Source organism: Triticum urartu, chromosome 2A (genome assembly GCF_056163025.1).
Source record: "Triticum urartu cultivar PI428250 chromosome 2A, HENAU_Tu73, whole genome shotgun sequence".
Lineage (NCBI taxonomy): Eukaryota > Viridiplantae > Streptophyta > Magnoliopsida > Poales > Poaceae > Triticum > Triticum urartu.
The window spans coordinates 499,368,801-499,388,744 of record NC_141874.1 but is presented as its reverse complement, the minus strand read 5'-3'; the positions used below and the strand labels follow the sequence as shown (position 1 = coordinate 499,388,744).

General features: G+C 49.5%; 1 protein-coding gene and 2 pseudogenes across 1 annotated transcript; 1 reads left to right on the top strand and 2 right to left on the bottom strand.

The window, feature by feature from the left end:
• Positions 1 to 1,444: 1,444 nt before the first annotated feature.
• LOC147985620 (uncharacterized) lies at positions 1,445 to 2,827 on the bottom strand. The gene has a single exon (XM_087541664.1). The coding sequence runs from the start codon at positions 2,825 to 2,827 to the stop codon at positions 1,445 to 1,447; it is 1,383 nt and encodes a 460-aa protein (XP_087397790.1).
• On the bottom strand, positions 2,827 to 5,238 carry LOC147985619 (uncharacterized; annotated as a pseudogene).
• An 8,260-nt stretch (positions 5,239 to 13,498) lies between these two features.
• On the top strand, positions 13,499 to 15,189 carry LOC125538191 (E3 ubiquitin-protein ligase PUB23 pseudogene; annotated as a pseudogene).
• Positions 15,190 to 19,944: the final 4,755 nt, after the last annotated feature.

Sequence of the window (19,944 nt, the reverse complement as noted above, 5' to 3'; positions counted from 1 at the left end):
TGTGACGTTTGGTAGCACACAAAGTGTTCCTCCGGTAAACGGGAGTTGCATAATCTCATAGTCATAGGAACATGTATAAGTCATGAAGAAAGCAATAGCAACATACTAAACGATCGAGTGCTAAGCTAACAGAATGAGTCAAGTCAATCACATCATTCTCCTAATGATGTGATCTCGTTAATCAAATGACAACTCATGTCTATGGCTAGGAAACATAACCATCTTTGATCAATGAGCTAATCAAGTAGAGGCATACTAGTGACACTCTGTTTGTCTATGTATTCACACAAGTATTATGTTTCCGGTTAATACAATTCTAGCATGAATAATAAACATTTATCATTATATAAGGAAATAAATAATAACTTTATTATTGCCTCTAGGGCATATTTCCTTCAGTCCATCCAACATGTTATCCCTCAAAATTTCATTCATTTTGAACATTTCAAACACGAAATTTAACCGAGTTTGATATTACATACAAAACTGACGATATTCAACTAGTCCAGCATATATTACATATAAACTGGTTCACGGATGGTAACAAATCCTTCAGCAAAACCAATCGTGCACGATGGGCCAAGGATCACACATGCTCTTTTTATTTGCACACGGTTCAGGTTTTATATCGTGTACGATTTATTCATCGCACACAATTCAATGCTATCGCTGCATTAAGGAGGTTAATAAGACAGATCTGCACTAGTGACATGAGATTTTGTGCTAGTCGGAGTTGATTTCATGTTGTCCAGAGAAGTTGTGCGTACTATATTGGTTTGTTCCATTCACTGTCTTTGGATGTAAAACGTTGAAAGTCTGAGAGCAGCTATTTAGCTCCCGAGCTTATCTGCTCCCGCCATGAACAGCAAAATAAGAAAAAAAATGGAAATATAAAAAAAACTGATTTTTTTGCGTGGAAGATGTATTACTGCGTGAGTTCCGTGCCAATTTTGGCGCGTTTGGGCATCCGAGTAGCCCTCAAGAAAATTGATATGGACCTCGCGCACTGAAACATTTCCCATGCAAAAAAGTTAGATTTTTTTATTTTTTTTATTTACTATTCACCAGATGCAAATGAACTTAGGTTAAAAAGTCAATATTAGTGAAAGACCTCATTTCTCCTCTTAATATATACTACTACGATGCAATTTCTCAAGATTATTCTGAGATATAATCACATGTTATAGACATGCTATTTTTTTAGAAAAGGAGGATGCACCTCCAGCCTCTGCATCTGGGTAATGCATGTGGCCATTTTATTTATTATTCACAAGGACCTTACAAAGTAATACAACAGTAAGCACGAAGCCATCATCTAGATGACACCTGTCGCTAGTCCTATCCCCTTAAAGAAGGGGTGCCATGACCTCCGGCTTGATCACATTTCAGAAGCTCTGGAAGAACTTAACTGGAAGGCCATCCAGGCCAGGAGCCGAGGTTGGGTTCATGCCCTTGATGGCAGCCCAAACCTCGTCCTTAGAGAAGGGGCCGTAAGAGCCGCGTTCTCAGGCGCAGAGACAAGTTGGCGACCAGACCAACAGCCAGGAGCCAGGGATAAGCCGCTCCGAGGAGCGGCTGTGAACATGGACCTATAGAAGCCGCCGACGTGGAACCTAATGTCCTGCGGGGATTGCAGGAGGGTCGTGCCATCCCAAAGAAGGGGGGTGGTGTTGCGCCTGCGATGGCCATTCGCGATGGCTTGGAAGTAAGCCGTATTCGCGTCGCCCTTCAGGACCCATTTCTGAGCCCCATGCAACTGCCAGTAGGCCTCTTCATCAGTGTAAATGATAGAGAGCTGATCCTCCAAGTCATAGCGGGAGAGCCACTCCTCGGGGGAGAGGCCGGTAGCGTCGGTACGAAGATCCAAGGCTTGGATCGCAGACAGAAGAGCCTTCTTACGCTCGCGGAGGTCACGCCCGAGGTTGGCGCCCCACCCTTTCATGAACTGTCGGCCACGCTTGGCGCAGATGTGCGAAGAGTCGACAGCGGAGGGAGGGCGAGCAGGAGACAGCGAGAGAGCCCGAGTCTCCAACCACCGGGCGCCGACCGCGTCGATGAAGCCAGCTTGGGACAGCCAAAATGTCTCAAACCGGAAATGAGGGGGAACCGGGGGGCGTTCATCAGCCGAAGAGAGAAGGAGGGGGACGTGGTCAGAGCCAATCCGGGTGATGGCCTGGAGGGAGGCGAGGGAGCAGCGGAGGTCCCATTCCGGGGAAACTAGGACCCGATCCAGAATGGACTGGGTCGGGGCAGCCTGACGGTTTGTCCAGGTGAACCTAGCACCAACCCGGTCGATCTCATGGAGCCCAAGATCAGCAATGCAGTCGTTGAACACTTGCATAAGGCCAAAGTTGACGTTGGCATTGCTCTTGTCCTCCGCAAACCTAAGGATATTAAATTCACCCCCTACAACAACAAGCAGCGATGCCGCTGACACCTTCTGGTGAAGCTCCTCGAGGAAGGATGCAGATCGACTGTGGTCGGCAGGGCCGTAGAAAATAATGACCTCCCACTTGAAATTTAGGGAGCGTTCAAAAATCTCCATGCTAACAAAGAACTGACCCCGGTCCATACTACCCACCTCGAATGTGGTATCCTTCACACCTAACAGGATGCCGCCGGAATGGCCCGCGGTCCCACTAGAAGGGAGCCAATGCCAGGCGAAAAGGTGGGAGCTCAGGCGGTCAAGCTCTGGGAGGGAGAAATCCGTGCGCATGGTCTCCTGGATGGCCACAATGTCAATGTGCTCGTCACGAATGTACTCGATGAGTTGGCGGCGACGGCCATCGTGACCGAAACCGCGGATGTTCCAGAAGAGGGCACGCATCACACAGCCATTGAGGGGCTGCTTGACCCCAGGACACAAGATGCGCTTTGGGCGCGGAGAGCAGCCGTCCGAGAACGGGTACGACCCCGAAGCTCGGCAGCGGACAGGGGAGGATTCCACCAATCCTACGAGGAGGGGGCGGCCATGTTTCCACCGACTCGGACGACGAGTCGGGGGGCAAGAGTAGGGCTGCTCTAGCCGCAGCCAGCCTACCGTCGAGTATCTCGCGGGCCCTAATGGCCTCGATCTGGGCTAAGGGGGAGCCGACCTCCCCCCTAAAGATGATTGCGGAGTCAGTCGTGATCTTCACAAGGTTTCCAAGCGGAATCGACTCGAGAGCAGAGAAGGAACAAGTAGCTGCCGAGGGAGGGACTGAAGGGGTACCTGGCTCTAGGTTCCGTGCAGCGGCACGGAGCTCTGCCCGCTCGCGGATGGGCAGCACCGGGCAACCCTCCGGGCGTGCCGCGTCCAGCCGAGCACTCCGGCGAGAAGCAGCCGCCGGAGAGGAGGCCGAACGGGCGCGCCGAGAGAAGGCCAGGATGCGTGGAGGCGGAGGTGGGGCAGCCAGGGGGTGGTCACCTGGGACTCCCGGTCCAGGCCAGAGACCGCAGCGGGGAGTATCTGAAGAGCCGGGGTCGGAGTGGAAGAAGGCGATGGCATCGGTGTCGAGGAAGACGGTGGTGGAGCCGAGTTGATGACGAGATCCGTCCGGGCCACAGGCGGGGCCGGGGACGACAGGGGTGCCGCGGTCGAAGATGGCGAGGCGGCCGACTGGGCGACGACGGGGGTGGCGCCGGTGGAGGGGTCAGGGGCGGCCACCCCGCCACCATCGAGCGAGGGGGGCGGGTCCTGGGACACCGACCCTGTAGGGGGAGGGCCATGTCCAGGACCAGCCCGGCTGGACCGGCGGAGACCGGGGAGCGTGGAGAGGAAGCGGGGCAGACGACCAGGCCCACACTGGAGGCGTCGCTGGCGGCCGGAGACACGGCCACATGATCAAGGGGGGCCTCGAGGGAGGGGGCCGGCGCGGCCTGGCGCCCATGCCCGCCGTCGACCGGAGGCGAAGGCGATCGGGACTGCGACTTGGAGGCCGAGTCATCCGACCCCTCTCCGTCCTCTGACCTGCGGCAGCGGGGGCGGTGTCTACCGTGGTAGTCCCCCCGGCTCCCGGGTTACCGCCAGGGGGCCCATCATCGGTGAAGCGGGGGCGGACAACGTGGTTGGGAGGCTCGGGGGCGATGCGGAGGTTGTAGCCCCGGTCGTTGAAGAAAACGCGGACGGTGACGTGGAGCTTGGAGGAGTTTAGACACTTGACCTTGACCCGGACCTCCTCCTCCTTGCGGAGGGAGAGCTCGTCGACCACCACCACCTTTCCCAGGATCTGGGACATCTGGCGGATGACGAGCTCGGACCGGGTGATGTCGGGGAGGCCACCCATGAGGAGCCATGCGGTGTCCAGAACAGCCACCGAAGGGGCATCGAGGACCGGCTCAGTGATGTCGACGACGAGCTGGTTGAGGACGAGGGTGATCCGGCCACTACGAGTGGCGTAGCCGTAACTGACGGTGTCGGGGAAGATCACGGTGAAGATGTGGCCGGCTGTGGGAGTGACCGCCCAGTCCCGCTGGCGACGGTAGAGGTGGTTGAGCTCAGCCTCAATCATCTCCGGGGATGCCACCCCGTCGACCACCGTAACGATCGCCTGAAGGGAGGTGGTGGGCGGGGGAAGATCCGGGACCTCAAGATGGAAGAACCCAAGCCCCTCAATGCCGTGGCCGTACATCATGAGCTCGGATGTCACAGGGCGGTCCGGGCAGAGGAGAGCAGCACTGGGGGTTGACACAGTTGACTTGCGAATGACCCGGCACCCCGCAATTGAAACACGGGGGGCGAGGGAGGTTGGAGACGGGACCCGGGGCGGCGGAGGTGCCCGGGGCCGAGGACGGAGGGGCGGGCGGGTTGCCACGGCCTTGGCCGCGGCGCTTCTTCTTCTTGGCAGGGCCTTGGCGGCCGCGAGAGGGAGCGCCGCCCGAGGTGGCGGCCGAGGTAGGGGCCGAGGCGTGGGGCGGCACGTATTTCCGGGAAGCCGGCGCGGCTGCCGGGGCTTGGACGCGCGGGGACGGGGGGCGCGCAGCACGAGCTAGGGAAGGGCTGCGGCCTCGACGAGGCGCCGGAGAGGGCGAGCGGCGGCGCGGGCGCCAATCACCCGAGGCGGCAGGACGAGGGGAGCGGGAGCGGCCCCGAGCATCGTGGCGAGGCGGGAAGCGGTGGTCGTCCCGACGGCCCTCGCGGAGCTTGCGCCGGAGCTCCTCCTTGCGGCGGAGGGCGTCGGGGGAGGGGCGATGTGGGTCGCGGCGGTCCTCTGCCCGCCTCTTGGGACGGGACGTCCCGTCCTCCCAGTCACGGGGCATGGCCAAGCGCGGAGGAGGAGGGGGAGACGCGGGGGAAGGGGGGACGGTGGCGGATGCGCTCGGGGGAGGCGCGAGGTCGGAGCGAGCGAAGACGGACGTGGCGGCGGAGGGAGGGAATGAAGCGGTCGGGAGGCCCCCCGGGAGCCAGATCGATCTCCCCAGGGAATTGGGCCTAGGGCACGAGCGCGGCCCGGGAGGGGCCAACCAGCCCAACTGGAGGGGCGCGGGCTCAGAGGGGGGACGGGCCGGTTGGGCTGGCGCACGGCCCAGGATGCCACGTCCCGCCGGGCCACAGCCCAGCAAGCAGGAGGCAGACGCGTCCCGTAGGGTTTCTCCCCGGGGAGCGAAACCCACCGCCGCCGCCGCCGGCGAGCCCGAGGGGGAGGCCAGGCACACACGCCGTTGGGAGTGGCTAACGCGGAGGCACAGGACGGAGGGGCCAAAGGATGCGATGAAGGGGCGAAATGGCGACGAGCGAACGGGCGGAGCCGCGGGGGCAGGTCGCAGTGAGCCGCAGGCGGGACAGGGGCCAACTCCGGCGAGCCACAAGCGACCGGGCGACGCCAGGACATGCTTGCTCCGCCCCGCTCGGAACGGCCGACCACGCCCCAAGTCCGGAGCCGCCGTCGGCGAGCTCCACCAGCCCCCAAGGGCGCACCTTGCGGCCCTTACGCCCGAGACGAGCTCGAGGGCGAAGTCGGCGACTGCAGCGGCCGCGAGCCGGCGACCGAACCCCGCACGCGGGGGGCTGGGTCACCAGCCCTCCAGGGCAGCGCAGCGTGACGGGACGCGGCGGCCAGGGGAGGGGAGGCACAGGCCGGAGGGGGGAATGGCTCCTCGTCGGCCAAATCCACCTAGCGGAGGCGTGGGGCCGTAGCAGGGGCGGGCGAGGAGGACAGAGGAACGGGGGCGACGCCGGGGGTCGACGGGGCGGGAGGGACCGGACAGGCGGAGGAGGGCGCTGTCACCGGAGCGACACCGGAGCACGGGGAGGCGTCGGAGGCGGCCACTAGCGCGGGCAGGGGCGGGGCGCCTGCGCAATTGCTAGAGCCCGAGAGCGCCATCCCACCGTCTTCATGTGGCAATGGATTCACGGTCGGCTTCCGTCAGGGGTTGAGATTCGCAAGCGCAATGGCCCGGGTTCTGGCCTCTGTCCCCTTTGTGATACCCCCGAAGACTCGAACCACATCTTCTTCTCCTGCGTATCTGCTCAGTTCGTTTGGAGCCGCTTTAGAGAGGCGGTTGGTGGAGATTGGTGCCACTCCAACTTCCCCGACCTCTTCGCCGAATTACAGGCCTCCCCGCTACCCTCTTGCCATATTAGGTGGCTTGAGATTGAGGTTCTCGCGTGGACGCTCTGGACTATTCGCAATAAACTTGTGATTCAGCTCTCCCCTCTTTGACATTCTACTGACACCCTCTTCAAACTGTCTGGTTACTTGCAGCTCTGGCGGCCGCTTAGCCGCCCTCGGGATCGGGACGCCATCTCCGCCTTCATCGCCGACCTCCGCTCGATGGCCGTCCGCCTGTCACCGCCCCCTCCGCTGCCTCCTCCTGAGCCTGATTAGTCGTCTGCTGCTCTCCGGCTACGGCCTTGGCCACGGCTGAGCCTTCTCTTTTATTTTGTGTGTTTTGGGCTTGTTGAGTTGTGCCCTCAGCAGTACCTCTGGACCTTTATTGTGTGACTTGGGTGTGTGTGTTTTGAACTAGTCCTTGTATGTGCTCTTGGCGGTTTGCTTTATTTATAAAGCGGGGTGAAAGCCTTTTTTGGTAGAGAAGGGGTGCCGAATGTCCGGGCCACATACCAAACAGACATCACACCACAACCTAACATCTAAAGCCGGATGCCACATCCAAACCACATAGGCGGGACTGAGTAACACTTCGGTCCGATGCACTCACAGTGAGTACCACACGCACACACTGCAAGGGTCGTCACCTCCGTCTTCCATCGATCCATCCTGAAAGCATGTATTGTCGTATCGACCTTGTTAGGCCTCTCTGCCATCGACGCCACCTGATGCCAGACAACGCCGTCCTCCCACGCGTGTCCATCACCACACATCTGACGCCGAGCCTCCACTGCTCCACGCCGCCGAGAACTACCATCATGAATATATAGAAAGAAACACCGCTCCACCGAAGAAGTCGTCCGTTGGTCCCTCGAGCACGAGTGCATCTCCAAGAATGCCACCCCCAAGGGGGTAACGACACATGATTGCCGATGTCATCCGATCAACTGGTGTAGGGTTTCCCCCAGAGGTATTGGGTGGGGTTGGGAGTTTCACCTCGATGATGCATGCCTGGGATAGACATTCTAATACTAATAAAAAAAGCAACCCGGTGCATGTAGCTCCCGCTTGCGCAGGGTCCGAGGAAAGGTCCGACCACTTTCGGTACTTGAACCCGTGACCTCATCGTCACAAGCAACAGCTTTTACCACTGCGCCAAGGCTCTCCTTCACACATGCTAATACTAATACTGGATCTTAATTACTTCCTCCCCACATTACTCGTCGCTCAAATGGATACATCTACGTGTTGAAATACGTTTAGATACATCTATTTGATGACAAGTAGTATGGATTGGAGAGTAGTTTTTTTTAGTGAGTATCTTAATTAGTTTGTTGGATGAGCTGGTCGTCGCATGCAACACCGGCAAAGGACGCCGATGTTGCTGACTGCGCTGGCATATGATATGGCTTGGATCTCACAGAAAGAAATATGGGGCAGATCAACCGAAAGTGTAAAAGTTTCTTCCATGAGTACGATTTTCAGGAATGCGACGTGCGTGCGTGCATGCATGTGAAGCAGAAAGGCGTTCCAAAAGACAAAATGTACATATGGGTTGGTGTTAGCTCGTAGTATTGCCCACGTGCTGTGTCATTGATCTTCACGTAGCACGTGCTTATATAAGGCGCGCCATACGTTTACACTGCAACCTTTTTGTTCCGTCGTCGTTTGATTGTGGCCTTTGGCTTTTGGAACTAGCACGTACGCATCCAAAGGTATCCGTGCGGTACGTGAGGTTCCCGCAATAAACCTTAACAATCATATGTGGACAATGAACACGAATTTGGGGAAGTTGCCGTCGTACAACGACCGTATTGATCCTAATTAACTGTGACCCGACGGCCTGACCATGTTAGGTTAGATGATGCTTGTCAAGAGAATTAAGTTGGACCGGAACTAAAACGGAAAAAGGTTAGATCGAACTAACTGCACACCAAAAGTCCACTGGTGAATGCTCGTGTGCGTTGAAATGAGATGCGGGTCAAAGCTAGGTGTGCCCTGCCGACATGTGGCCCTCCAGAAAAGGACTTGACTATTTGTACATGCTCACATACATGTATGTATACTCACCCTTACAAATGCACATATGCACACCGTACACCTATGAGCAATTCCAAAATACTGAGCCGGCAAAACAATTTAAGAGAATGCTTCCTTCGACTGAACAAACATTGTTGGGAAGCATGAAATAAATTTAGGAAAATGGGAGCACCAATGCCAAGTCTAGATTTGAACCCCAGTGGACTGGTTCCAGCACGAAGAACTTAATCATCTGAGCTAGGCTTAGTTAGCTATAAAGTTATTATTTTAATACAAAAGAGGATAGTACATCTATATATTACTATTATTATTGGAAAAAAATTCCGTTATACTCACCAAAGCAATACAAAGAACACCAAGTGTAACAGAAATTATATCCAAATTCGAAGACCAACTAGCGATGACTACAAAAACTGAAACGAGCCGAAGGTGCATCATCATCATCGCCCCCTCTTCATCGGAGCCAGGAAAACCTTGTTGTAATAGACGGTCTGAAAGTCATTGTGCTAAAGTCCTGTAGGACCAGCACACCAAAACAGCAATTGTCGCCGATGAAGTGAATTGTAGACCAGAATGATCCAACCTATGCACACGACTGTAGATAAACGAAAACTGGAATGATGTAGAACGAGCCAACTTATAGGAAAAATAAACAAAAACTTGAGACCATCTGTCTTGTCTTGCGGGAGAATCTTCATAACCTTACTCATAAGAGTGGTTGGGTAACAGCCAAGTATTAGGGTGTAGTAACCTATCAATAAGTATTTCCTTAATGGTGAACCAAGGTTTATCGAACCAGAAGGTGTTTTTCCAGCAAATAAAGTTACCGGTACCTACACAGAAAACACAAAACAAGCTTTTCCCCAACACGACAAGAAAGCTGTCAAGCTTCTTGTCTTGCTAGTTACAAGATTAAATTACATGGTACAATTGGAACTAATAGATAGATAAAATAAACAAAACATTACAACAAGGAAATACTTTTTCTGGTAAAGTTTTCAGTATAAGAAGATAGACCCCCAAGGGCCATAGGTTCACTAGTGGCATCTCTCATAAGCAAGACAATGTAGTGTGGTGAACAATTACAATTGGACAATAATTAAATTGTAATATTTATATTTATGACTATGATAATTCATAGTATAATCTCATATAAGCATTACATTCATGATATGCAGACCGTTATCCAACTACATCTACGACTAATACTCCATCCAAACACCGCTATACAACATCCATCTCAAAGTATTAAGTTCATGACAATCAAAGCATTGCAATAAGCAAGATGACATAATGGAGACACTGGAATATCAAATAATATGACAAGAAACCATCGTTTTATCCTTAATGAAAACAATACAATATGAGTCTTGGCCGTTTCTATCACTAGGATATAGATCAGCGCAATATTACAACCCACCATAGTTCACAACTCTCTCTGAAGATTTACCCATCAAACTTGGCCAAAGAAGACAAATAGACCGGAAAGCATACAAAGCTATTCAGTTATACAACAAAGAAACTTCAAAAGATTCAATTGATTTCAATGATCTAATCATAAAGTGACAATTTGTCATATCCCAACAAACTTACCACTGATTACATCAGATAGATCTAGATCACGTGAGGCAACTCACGAGAACGTGGTATTGAAGAGAGAGAGAGAGAGAGAGAGAGAGAGAGAGAGAATGTCATCTAGCTACTACTGTGGACCCTAAGGTCCTAAAGAAATTACTCACATATGGTCATGGAGGCAGCAAGATTGATGAAGAAGCCTCCGGCAGAGTACCAGAACACGCCTTCAGAATAGATCTCGGAACGGAAACTTGCGATGGCGGAAAAACTTGATATTAAGGGTTTCGCGAAATATGGGGTTTATAGGTGGAAGAATGGAGCTAAGGCGGTGCAGGGGGACCACATAGCATAGGGGCACAGGTCAGCCGCTGGCCGCGCCCCTACCCGTTTGGAGGCCCTGTGGGTCCTCTCATCTGGCTCCGGCACTTTATGGACCCTTCTATTAAATCCCGTGGTATTTTGATCCTCATAGATATTGATTTCCTAGGAAAACAAAAACATGCAGGAAATAACAACTGACAGTGGGCATTAAATTAATAGATTAGTCTAGAAAAATAATATAAAATGCTATAAAATATACAAAAGTGATATTATAACATCATGAAACTATCGGAAATTATAGATACGTTTGAGACGTGTCACATGTGACCGAGCGGCGAAAAATACACTACTAAAAAAAGTGTTCCAAAAGGGACTGTTGCGCGTGTGTCAATATTGACGAATTCAACCAAAGGTCTAACATTGTCCCCCCTGTTACGAAAATAGGTATCGAGCCAGCACCGTTAACAAGGTCGCGAGACATACACGTAAAAAAATGCCTGGTCTAGCTGAAAAGGCGAGGTTGTGTGTTTTCATCCGGAGGAAATGCATGCTTGTTTTTGAAACCATACCAGTACTCTTCAATGGTGGAAGCCTGTTGTTGGAGGTGGACACGGCAGAAGCTCCTTCAATAAGCTTTGATTCAGTTGCCTTCCCACCCTTCACTCTTTGCATCAACCATCGTGGTGGTAGCATGAGAGATGGGGGCATATATAGCTTCAACTCCATCAGATTTGGTGCACTGAGTGGTAAGAGAGAGGCATGGCTTTGATGATATTTGTTCTACCACACATGCGAAACGGCGACCTCGACAATAGATTTGTAGATCCAATGACTAGATGTCTCTCATGCGTGGCTTCGAAGGCTAGGTCGAGTAGTCGGCCTCACGCGGATCCCGTGCGCCTTCATCTTCAACCTCAATCTTCGTGAGGCCCCATTTCCATTGTCGTGTGATGTCATGACAAGGAGGTTATTGTCAGGGATAGTCAACAGGTGCTTGCCTGTCATCTTTGACAAGGTTGGCAATCACACGAGGACTGAATTGTGTTTAAGAGTTTTATTAGAGGTTCTTTGTACAAAATGGAAGAACTTATGTTTAATTTCTTTGGGGTCATTCACAAGGATTTTAGCTCTAGAGTCCTTCGTGACCCTTCCAGCTGTAAAACTAAAACCATAGCGTGATTACACTCTCTTTCAGAGACAAAGTGTAACCGCACCACATACGCCGTAATTATGCATGATGTGTGAAGAGGATTTGTGGCACGTAAATCCGTGATCACTCAATTGCCTTGTGATTCGCAAATTAGATTGCCCCCCATGTGATTAGGGCTTAATTATAGTAATGGGATCCATGCATGCAACTTTTGATAGAGAGTTCATGCCGACTAGCCACAGTGGGGAATAATTTAGACCAGTAACATGCATATATTACTAGTCTATGTTACTATCTTTATAGTGGGGAGTAACATATGTGTGGTATTATGCATCACATCATTTATTAGGTTATAGACTCATCTTGCCTTGGTATATGTGATGTTACTCATAGTACTACTAGTAACTAGCTATGTTACTACATGTCTCTCTTTCTTCATTAACCGCTCGCAACATCATCTATTTTATCTAGATATGTGTGATGTTACCACTTATGTTACTTCCACAGTGGGTAGTCTTACACATCCCACCTCACATGCTTTTTTTGACTTATAAATTTAAATCTATTATATCTTTTGAATCTAAAGTCCAATTTATATTTTGTTATCATATTTGTGTTCATTTTGAAGAGGGCTTCAAAATAAGAAACTTTTGAAAACATTTTGACATGTTTTTTTAATTTTTTTTGCAAAGTTTCAACTGCTGAAGCCTAATAGAAATGAACCGTAAAACTAGTCACAGTGGGGAGTAACTTAGAGTAGTAACATGCGTATGTTACTACTCTATCTTACTACCTCCACAGTGGGTAGTAACATATGTGTTGTGTCATGCATCACTTCATTTATTAGGTTATAGACTCATCTTTTCTTAATATGTGATGTTACAGTAACTAGTTATGTTACCACATGCCTTTCTTTCTTCATTAATTACATGCCACATCATCTATTTTGTCTAGATAAGTGTAATGTTATCACCTATATTATTCCCACTGTGGGTAGTCTAAAATCAGCTACTAGTATCAATCAAGGTATTAACTCCATGCATCGTCAACTGTTCCTCCAGGATCTACCAAAACAGATACTTCCTCTGTCTCAAAATTTTTGTCTTAAATTCGTCTAGAAACGGATGCATTTAGTACTAAAACGTGACTTGATACATCCGTATCTAGACGAATCTAAGACAAGAATTTTGGGATGGAGGGAGTACTAAGATTCGTATCAATCAAGGTATTAACTCCATGGTCGGTTTCGCATACGAACATGCAGTGTACCAAGCACAAAGCGAATTATTGGACGGAGAAGAGAACTGCACATGTACAGCTAGCAGAGAGTTAACTGAAGCTAGAAAACTCTACTGCACTAATCAACCTTGGCATTTCAAAGTCAATGCGAGCCAGGCGATCGAGAGGCCGGGAGAAGAAGAAGGAACAGTCGAATAGGTGAATATTAATATGTTCTTTATTGTACTCTATATAAAACAAAGAAATTAGCGAAGCCGAAACAAAAGGGTCAAAGCTACGCGCAGAACGTTTCGTGGTCAGCGCGCGGTGGCCGCCCTGGCCCGTCCGTCCGGCAACCGCGCGCGACCCGATCGACCTCACCTCCCTCCCGCGAGGAAATGGCCATCACCCTTATTAATTCGCCATGCCCACCATTTCCTGATTTCTTTTCTCCTGCCACACCAACCAAATTGTTCATCGCCACACCTATCATTTCATTATTTTTTTCTGACTGAAAGCAGCCAGCCTGCGTTTCAGATAAGACTACTCGCAAATTGCATGGTCGTGTAGAAGAATCTGCCCAACTAAGACTTCCACGGTTTCATCTCTCACCGTCGACTTCTGTTCTCTCTCCTTCTAACTCTCGCCCTATAAATCCATCTCTCGTCTGTCTCCTTCGGCTTCAGAAGCTACCTCGCTTGGACGACCAGAGCCATCCCTGTCTACTTGCTAGAGCTTCTCCTAGCTTCATGCATGTGTACATAGCTAGATATAGATAAACATATATACAGAGTGCGTTGCGTACACGGTGCGATACGACCAAGAGGCAATGGAGGGGCTGCCGGCGCAGGTGGAGGTTCCGTCCTACTTCCTGTGCCCGATCTCCATGGAGATCATGCGGGACCCTGTGACGCTCTCGTCCGGGATCACCTACGACCGGGAAAGCATCGAGCGCTGGGTGTTCACCGACGGCCACGGCGAGTGCCCGATGACCAAGCAGAAGCTCGGCGCCGCCGACCGGGAGCCCACGCCCAACCACACGCTCCGCCGGCTCATCCAGGGCTGGTGCGCGGTGCACGCGGTCGAGAGGTTCCCCACCCCGCGCGCTCCCATCGATGCCGCGCGCGTGGAAACCATCGTGGACGCGGCCAGGCGGGGGCAGGACCTGCTGGTGGCGTCCCTGAGGGAGCTCGCGGACATCGTCGCCGAGAGCGATTGCAACCGGCGCTGCGTCGAGAGCACACCGGGCGCCGTGGCGTTCCTCGTGTCCGTCGTCAAGAAGCACGCCGCAGACGACACGCGCAAGCCTTTAGAATCCCAGGAGGATCAGATGTTCGGCTCCGTGGTCGATCCGCCAAAGGCGAGCTCGCCGGAGGACGTAGCTTTAAGCATTCTGTATTCGCTTAGACTCTCCGAGGGAAGCTGGAAGAGAGTCTTGGAACGCGGCGACAATTTCTTGGATACCATGGCGTCCGCGCTGAGGCGGCCAAGCTACCTCTCGCGCACGCACGGCATCCAGCTTCTCAAGGCGGCGGTTTCGGAGATGCCACCGGCGCAGCTGACCTCGGCAAGCGCCGAGCTGGTGGAGGGAGTGGTGTCGGTGGTGACAGATAAGCTTTCCGGGAAGGCGGTCAAGATCGCACTCCAGGTGCTCTGCCGGCTATGCCTCTGGGGCCGGAACCGCGTCAAGGCCGTCGAGGCCGGCGCCGTCGGGGCGCTCGTGGAGTTGCTCCTCGATGAGTGCTGTGGAGGAAGCAAGCGGGCGTCCGAGCTCGCGATCGTGGTAATGGACCATCTCTGTGGCTGCGCTGAAGGGCGTTTGGAGCTTGTGGCGCACCCGGCAGGTCTGGCGGTTATGGCGAGGGCGGTGACACGAGTGTCCGCCGCGGGGACGGAGAGCGCGGTGCGCGCCCTGCACGCGGTGGCGAGGCACTCGGCGACCCCAGCAGTGTTGCAGGAGATGCTGGCGGTCGGGGTGGTGGTGAGGCTGCTGTTCCTGGTGCAGACCGGCGCCGCGGGCGATCGGCCGAGGGAAAGGGCGAGGGAGATGCTCAAGATGCACGCCAGGGTGTGGAGAGGCTCGCCGTGCTTCACGCCACAATTGGATGCATCCTACCCTTCTTGATATCACATGCAAGTATCTTCTTCGCCTTATCATATGATCCTGCATGGCATGCAGTTGTCCTTTTAGGTTTCCTAATCTGGCCATTTTAGGGTGTAAAGATTGTATTGATTGTTACAACCGACCAGGAAGTTTGATGCTCTCTGAAACTGGGGAGAGCATTCGCAAAATGAGTATGTTCAAAACTGTACATTTTGAAGACAACATTTGGCGGGCATGATGCTTTGTTTTTACGTAGGTTTTCTTTAGTGATCATGCTTGTTACTAAAACAATTAAACTGAGATATGATATCGATTGAAACCGAAATATATACTTTAGTCTTGTAATGCATAGTTGACGCCCGGGGAGCCAGATCGACGAATATAGAGGGAGGTTGAGCTTTCTTAACTCTTTTCGATCGGATGATAATTAAGGTACTAGACGCATGTGAGCAGGCACACTTTAAAATCTGCAACAATGTTGCCCTTATCAAAATCTGTAGAATTTGGTTTTGGATTGACCACTACATATGCATGTCACAAGAAAATATTATAGTATGAATATACTTTTTGAGATAAATCTAAACATATGATTTACAAGTTCTTAATTTAGATATTTGAGACAATATTTATAGTGATATAATTATGTTTTTACATGAAGGATGACCAAAACAGCACATATTTCTAATATGGAGGCGGTATTTAGATTGTATGAATTTCTAGAATTCCAAATTTTAATTAGGAATAACTTTTTGCATAAACCCTTTGGATCATATGCCGCATTTACATGGGGATTTTAGCATAGGACCTGAATATCCAACGAACGTCAGAGTTTTAGGCATGGCAAATCGAATGTTTTTCATGGCAAATTATGTTTGCTGAGGGTGAAAAGTTTAGTTAGCGAGCATCGCAAATCCGTCTCATCTCTTTTCCTTTTTTTAGAAAATTGCCGTGCTCGCCAACTAAAATTGTCATCCTAGCTCCAGCATAAATTGCCATGAAAAAAATGTTTGACATGCCATGCCTAAAAATCTGATGTTTCCGTTAATATATCTGCTCTAGCATATCCTCTCTTTCTCTCTCAGTAGGAACAAGGCAGTCGGCTAACATGTTCCCTTGTATTTCAAGGGATTTGTTCCCACAAAAAGAAAATTTGTACTTGCACTTTTTCTCAGTTATTTGTACCTACTATAATCCACATGAAGAGCACATTTGATTGGGTTGTTTTGTCTTTATCTATAAAGCGAGGTGAAGTCCCCCCCCCCCCCCCCCCCCCGCGCAAATAAAAGGCAAAACACAGTCTTTTTGTATATTCTTCAATTGATCATGAGTACCAAAAACATGTATTAGTTTTTTTTTTTGAGATTGACCCGGGGGGGGGGGGGGCAAAAACCCCACCGCTTGTTATATTCCCACTCGAAAGTGACTTGGCAGTCAGTACAGATACAAGTAAGTGCACAAAGGCACAAAAGAAAATAACAGGGAAGGGCTTCAAGAGGAAGCCCAAAATTAGAAGAAAGAAAACAATGGAGGGGAAGGCTGGCAACAGAACCAAACCGAAACCCCTGGAGGCCGACATCTCAGGTAGCAAGCTCCGCTGAGCAGCTTGTTCCACCACTGACAATGAACCACAACAAGGCCTAGGGAGAAAAAGACGGACACCATAACAGCAGCTCGCAATGGAACATCACTGACACGAATGAAGGGCGTCGGATAGCTGAGTTCGTGCGGCGACACCGGTGTGCGCCGGCGAAGCCAAGAGACAACAAACCACCGAGACCGAAAAAACATGTATTACAGTATTAGTGACAACAACAACAAAGTGTTATAACTAGATTCATCACAAATTTGAATTTTGTAAGATTTTTATTTGAAGCAACATATGGTATTTTCGGATGGTGTGTAAATCCCACCATGATTATTACTATTTTGTCATGACTGGAAATTTGGGCTTTGTTTGGATAGTGGTGTCAATGCCTGTTTGGCAGTTTTTCTTTAGTCCAGTCAATTCTAGATTTTTTTAATGTTAATCGGTTCATGGACTAGTCAAATATTTTGTATAGCAGGCATTTGACTAAATCAAACATATACTCGTATATTAAGGGGGGAAAAAGTTGACTGACAAATCATTACTCTAGAGACTCAATAGTGTGAAGCTGTAAAACTAGCTATCTGTGCATCATGTTGAAATATGTTTTATATATAGACTTGTGGCAGATAAACAGAACAACTCATGACATCAAAGAATCTAAAGAAGGGAAAAAATACTACTCCCTCTATAAACTAATATAAAAGCGTTTATATCATTAAAATAGTGATCTAAACGCTTTTATATTAGTTTACGAAGGGAGTACTATACATTACAAGGTGCAGAGTATGCACATGTTTTTCCAACTCCGGTACTATTTTCCATGGATGTCTCTATTTAAACGGTTGGAACGTCTCCATTTTCATCTGCTACCTGACGTCGATGTCGGTTCTAAATGCGTCGCTAAGATAGGATGACAACAGATTAAAGTCGATCATGTACAGGAAAGCGAAAGAAATACATGCGTACTGGGCACCAGTCCTGCTGTGCACTTGCTAGTCGCAGCGGCCCATCATCAATAACCAGTAACTCGGCTGGATGCATCCAAGGGCAGATGGGCAATACAATCGCACACGTGTATCATGCAGCCATACTTCGGACATTGGGTCACAGACGTTTCGGCAGGTTGGTTGGAGGAGGACCGATCGAGCAAGTCGTCGGTGGTGGGTCGTTGCACCATATTGCCATTTGCATGCGGTGCTCCTCCAAAGCCTCGAGCTTGTCGGCGAGCAGCGCCGCCGTTTTGAGAGCAGACGCGTAATAGCCACACACCGCATGCGCGCGCGGATCGAGTTCAGTTTCATGTCCAGATGCAGCCTGCAGGCAGGCTGCCGGCTTGTGTTATGTGTGTGAACTGGTGGGTACTGGGCAGATTAGGTGGGGCGCGGCGAACAAATGGGGATCCGCGAGCTTGTGTAAACGCCGGGAGCGCGACATGCCAATTTTGCCATGTGAAGGAACTAGAATAACTCATTCATCCTTGGAGGAGTGTGTGAACTAGAGTATGAAGTATACTAGGCAGCTAGTAATACATAGTACCTCCATCCTGGTTTACTAGTCCTTTTATATTCAGTGCCAAATTTTGACCTTAAGTTCAACTAACAAAATATTAATACATGTTATAAAAAGTAATATAATTGGAAACTATATTCAAATATGAACCCAACGATATAAGCTTTGATGACATGCATTTATATTTTATTAGTTAAATCTCTAATCAAAATTAGCACAAAAATATAAAGAGGACTTATAAACCAGGACAGAGGTAGTAGTTGCCTAGTTGACCGTACAACTTTTAGGAACCACCCTCTCTGTTTCTAAATATAAGACATTTAAAAAATTTCAACACGGACTACATACGAATGTAATTACAGTGTAGATTCACTCATTTTATTTCGTATGTAATCTATATTGGAATCTCTAAAAAAAGCTCATATTTAGGAACAGAAGGAGTAGATAATATCTATGTGACGTGGGGGAATCGGTTGACTGGATGAATACTATGAGAACTACAGTAAAAGAATACTAGCATCTCGACATATGTGGGTCAGAGATTTGGGTATTTTGGCATCTCGACATATCACTAATGGAAAACCAACCTTTCATCCGGAGCACTAGTCCCGGCTGGGTTTGGGCCCGGGACTAATGTGAGCATCAGTCCCAGTTCCAACGGCTAGGAGCGTACGGGGGCACGGCAAGGATTAGTCCCGGTTCAAATGAGACCTCTAGTCCCGGTTGGTGATACCAACCGGGATTAAAGGGGTTGCGGCACGGGGACTAAAGATATCCCTATATAAAGCTGCTTCGTCTAGCCCGAGTCCAAGCTTTCTCTCATCTCTGTTTCCTTCCCCAAGCTCGAGTTCATCCTTCATTTTTGCCAAGATTTGTCAAGATTGGAGGCACCCCATCTACCAAGGGTTCTAAAAGGTTAGCAACTTCATCCTTTCATCTCTCATTGCTAGTTTAGCTCGTTTCATGCTCTATAAGTATAGTGATTTGAATTATGTGGGAGTTTATTTGATTTATATGCAATTTGAGCTCAAATTAACTTCTTAGTTGCATATGTGTAGGTGTGGTTTACTTAGTGCCTTCCTGTCCCCATCCTCACCGCCGTCGATCGCCCGCGCCGTCCCGTTGCCGACACCACCTTGGTGAGCCTCTTGTTCTTATCCTTTTTATAAAAAAAATCTTATTTGTATGATTCAGATAATTACTTGTACTTGTATGATTGTTTGTTATATATAGTGCCATGGTTTTGATATCCGTCCTCGTCGGGCCTCGTCCGGTTTATGATTTGGCTGTGGTATATTATCTTTTATAACTATTTATTTCATTTCGTGTTTATGACAATTATGTCCATCAAGTTAACACATATATTTTTATCTAGGAGGTATGTGAACTGGAAATTGCAACCAACCCTCTTGTCGAGAAGTTAAATTTAGTTGAAAAAGAAAACCATTATTTGATTTTTTTGAAAAGAATTGAAGAAGAGAAGATAAAATTGGAGTTGTATGTTGCTGATGTCGTCGATGATCACAAGATCAAGATGGATGCAATGCATTTGAAGATTAGAAAGATTAGAAAATATGCCATTAACAAAAAGGCTTGGTATCATTATGTTGTTGGATGAATTATTACCTTAGTGGTGATTCTGATCGCATTTGTTGTTGCATTTAAATGCTTTAGCTATATAGTTGTATGTTGTTTTATGAGAAGTATGTATGAACTTGTATTAATTTGTTCACTTCGATGTTGTGTAATGAAGATGAGCTGGCAATGGATGTACGATGACCGACGCTCTCCCGAGTTCATTAATGGCATGCATGATTTTCTACGTGTGGCTGAGGCAAACAAGCGGAATGGTTTTATGTGTTGTCCCTGTAGTGTCTGTAAGAATGATAAGGATTACTCTACCTCAAAA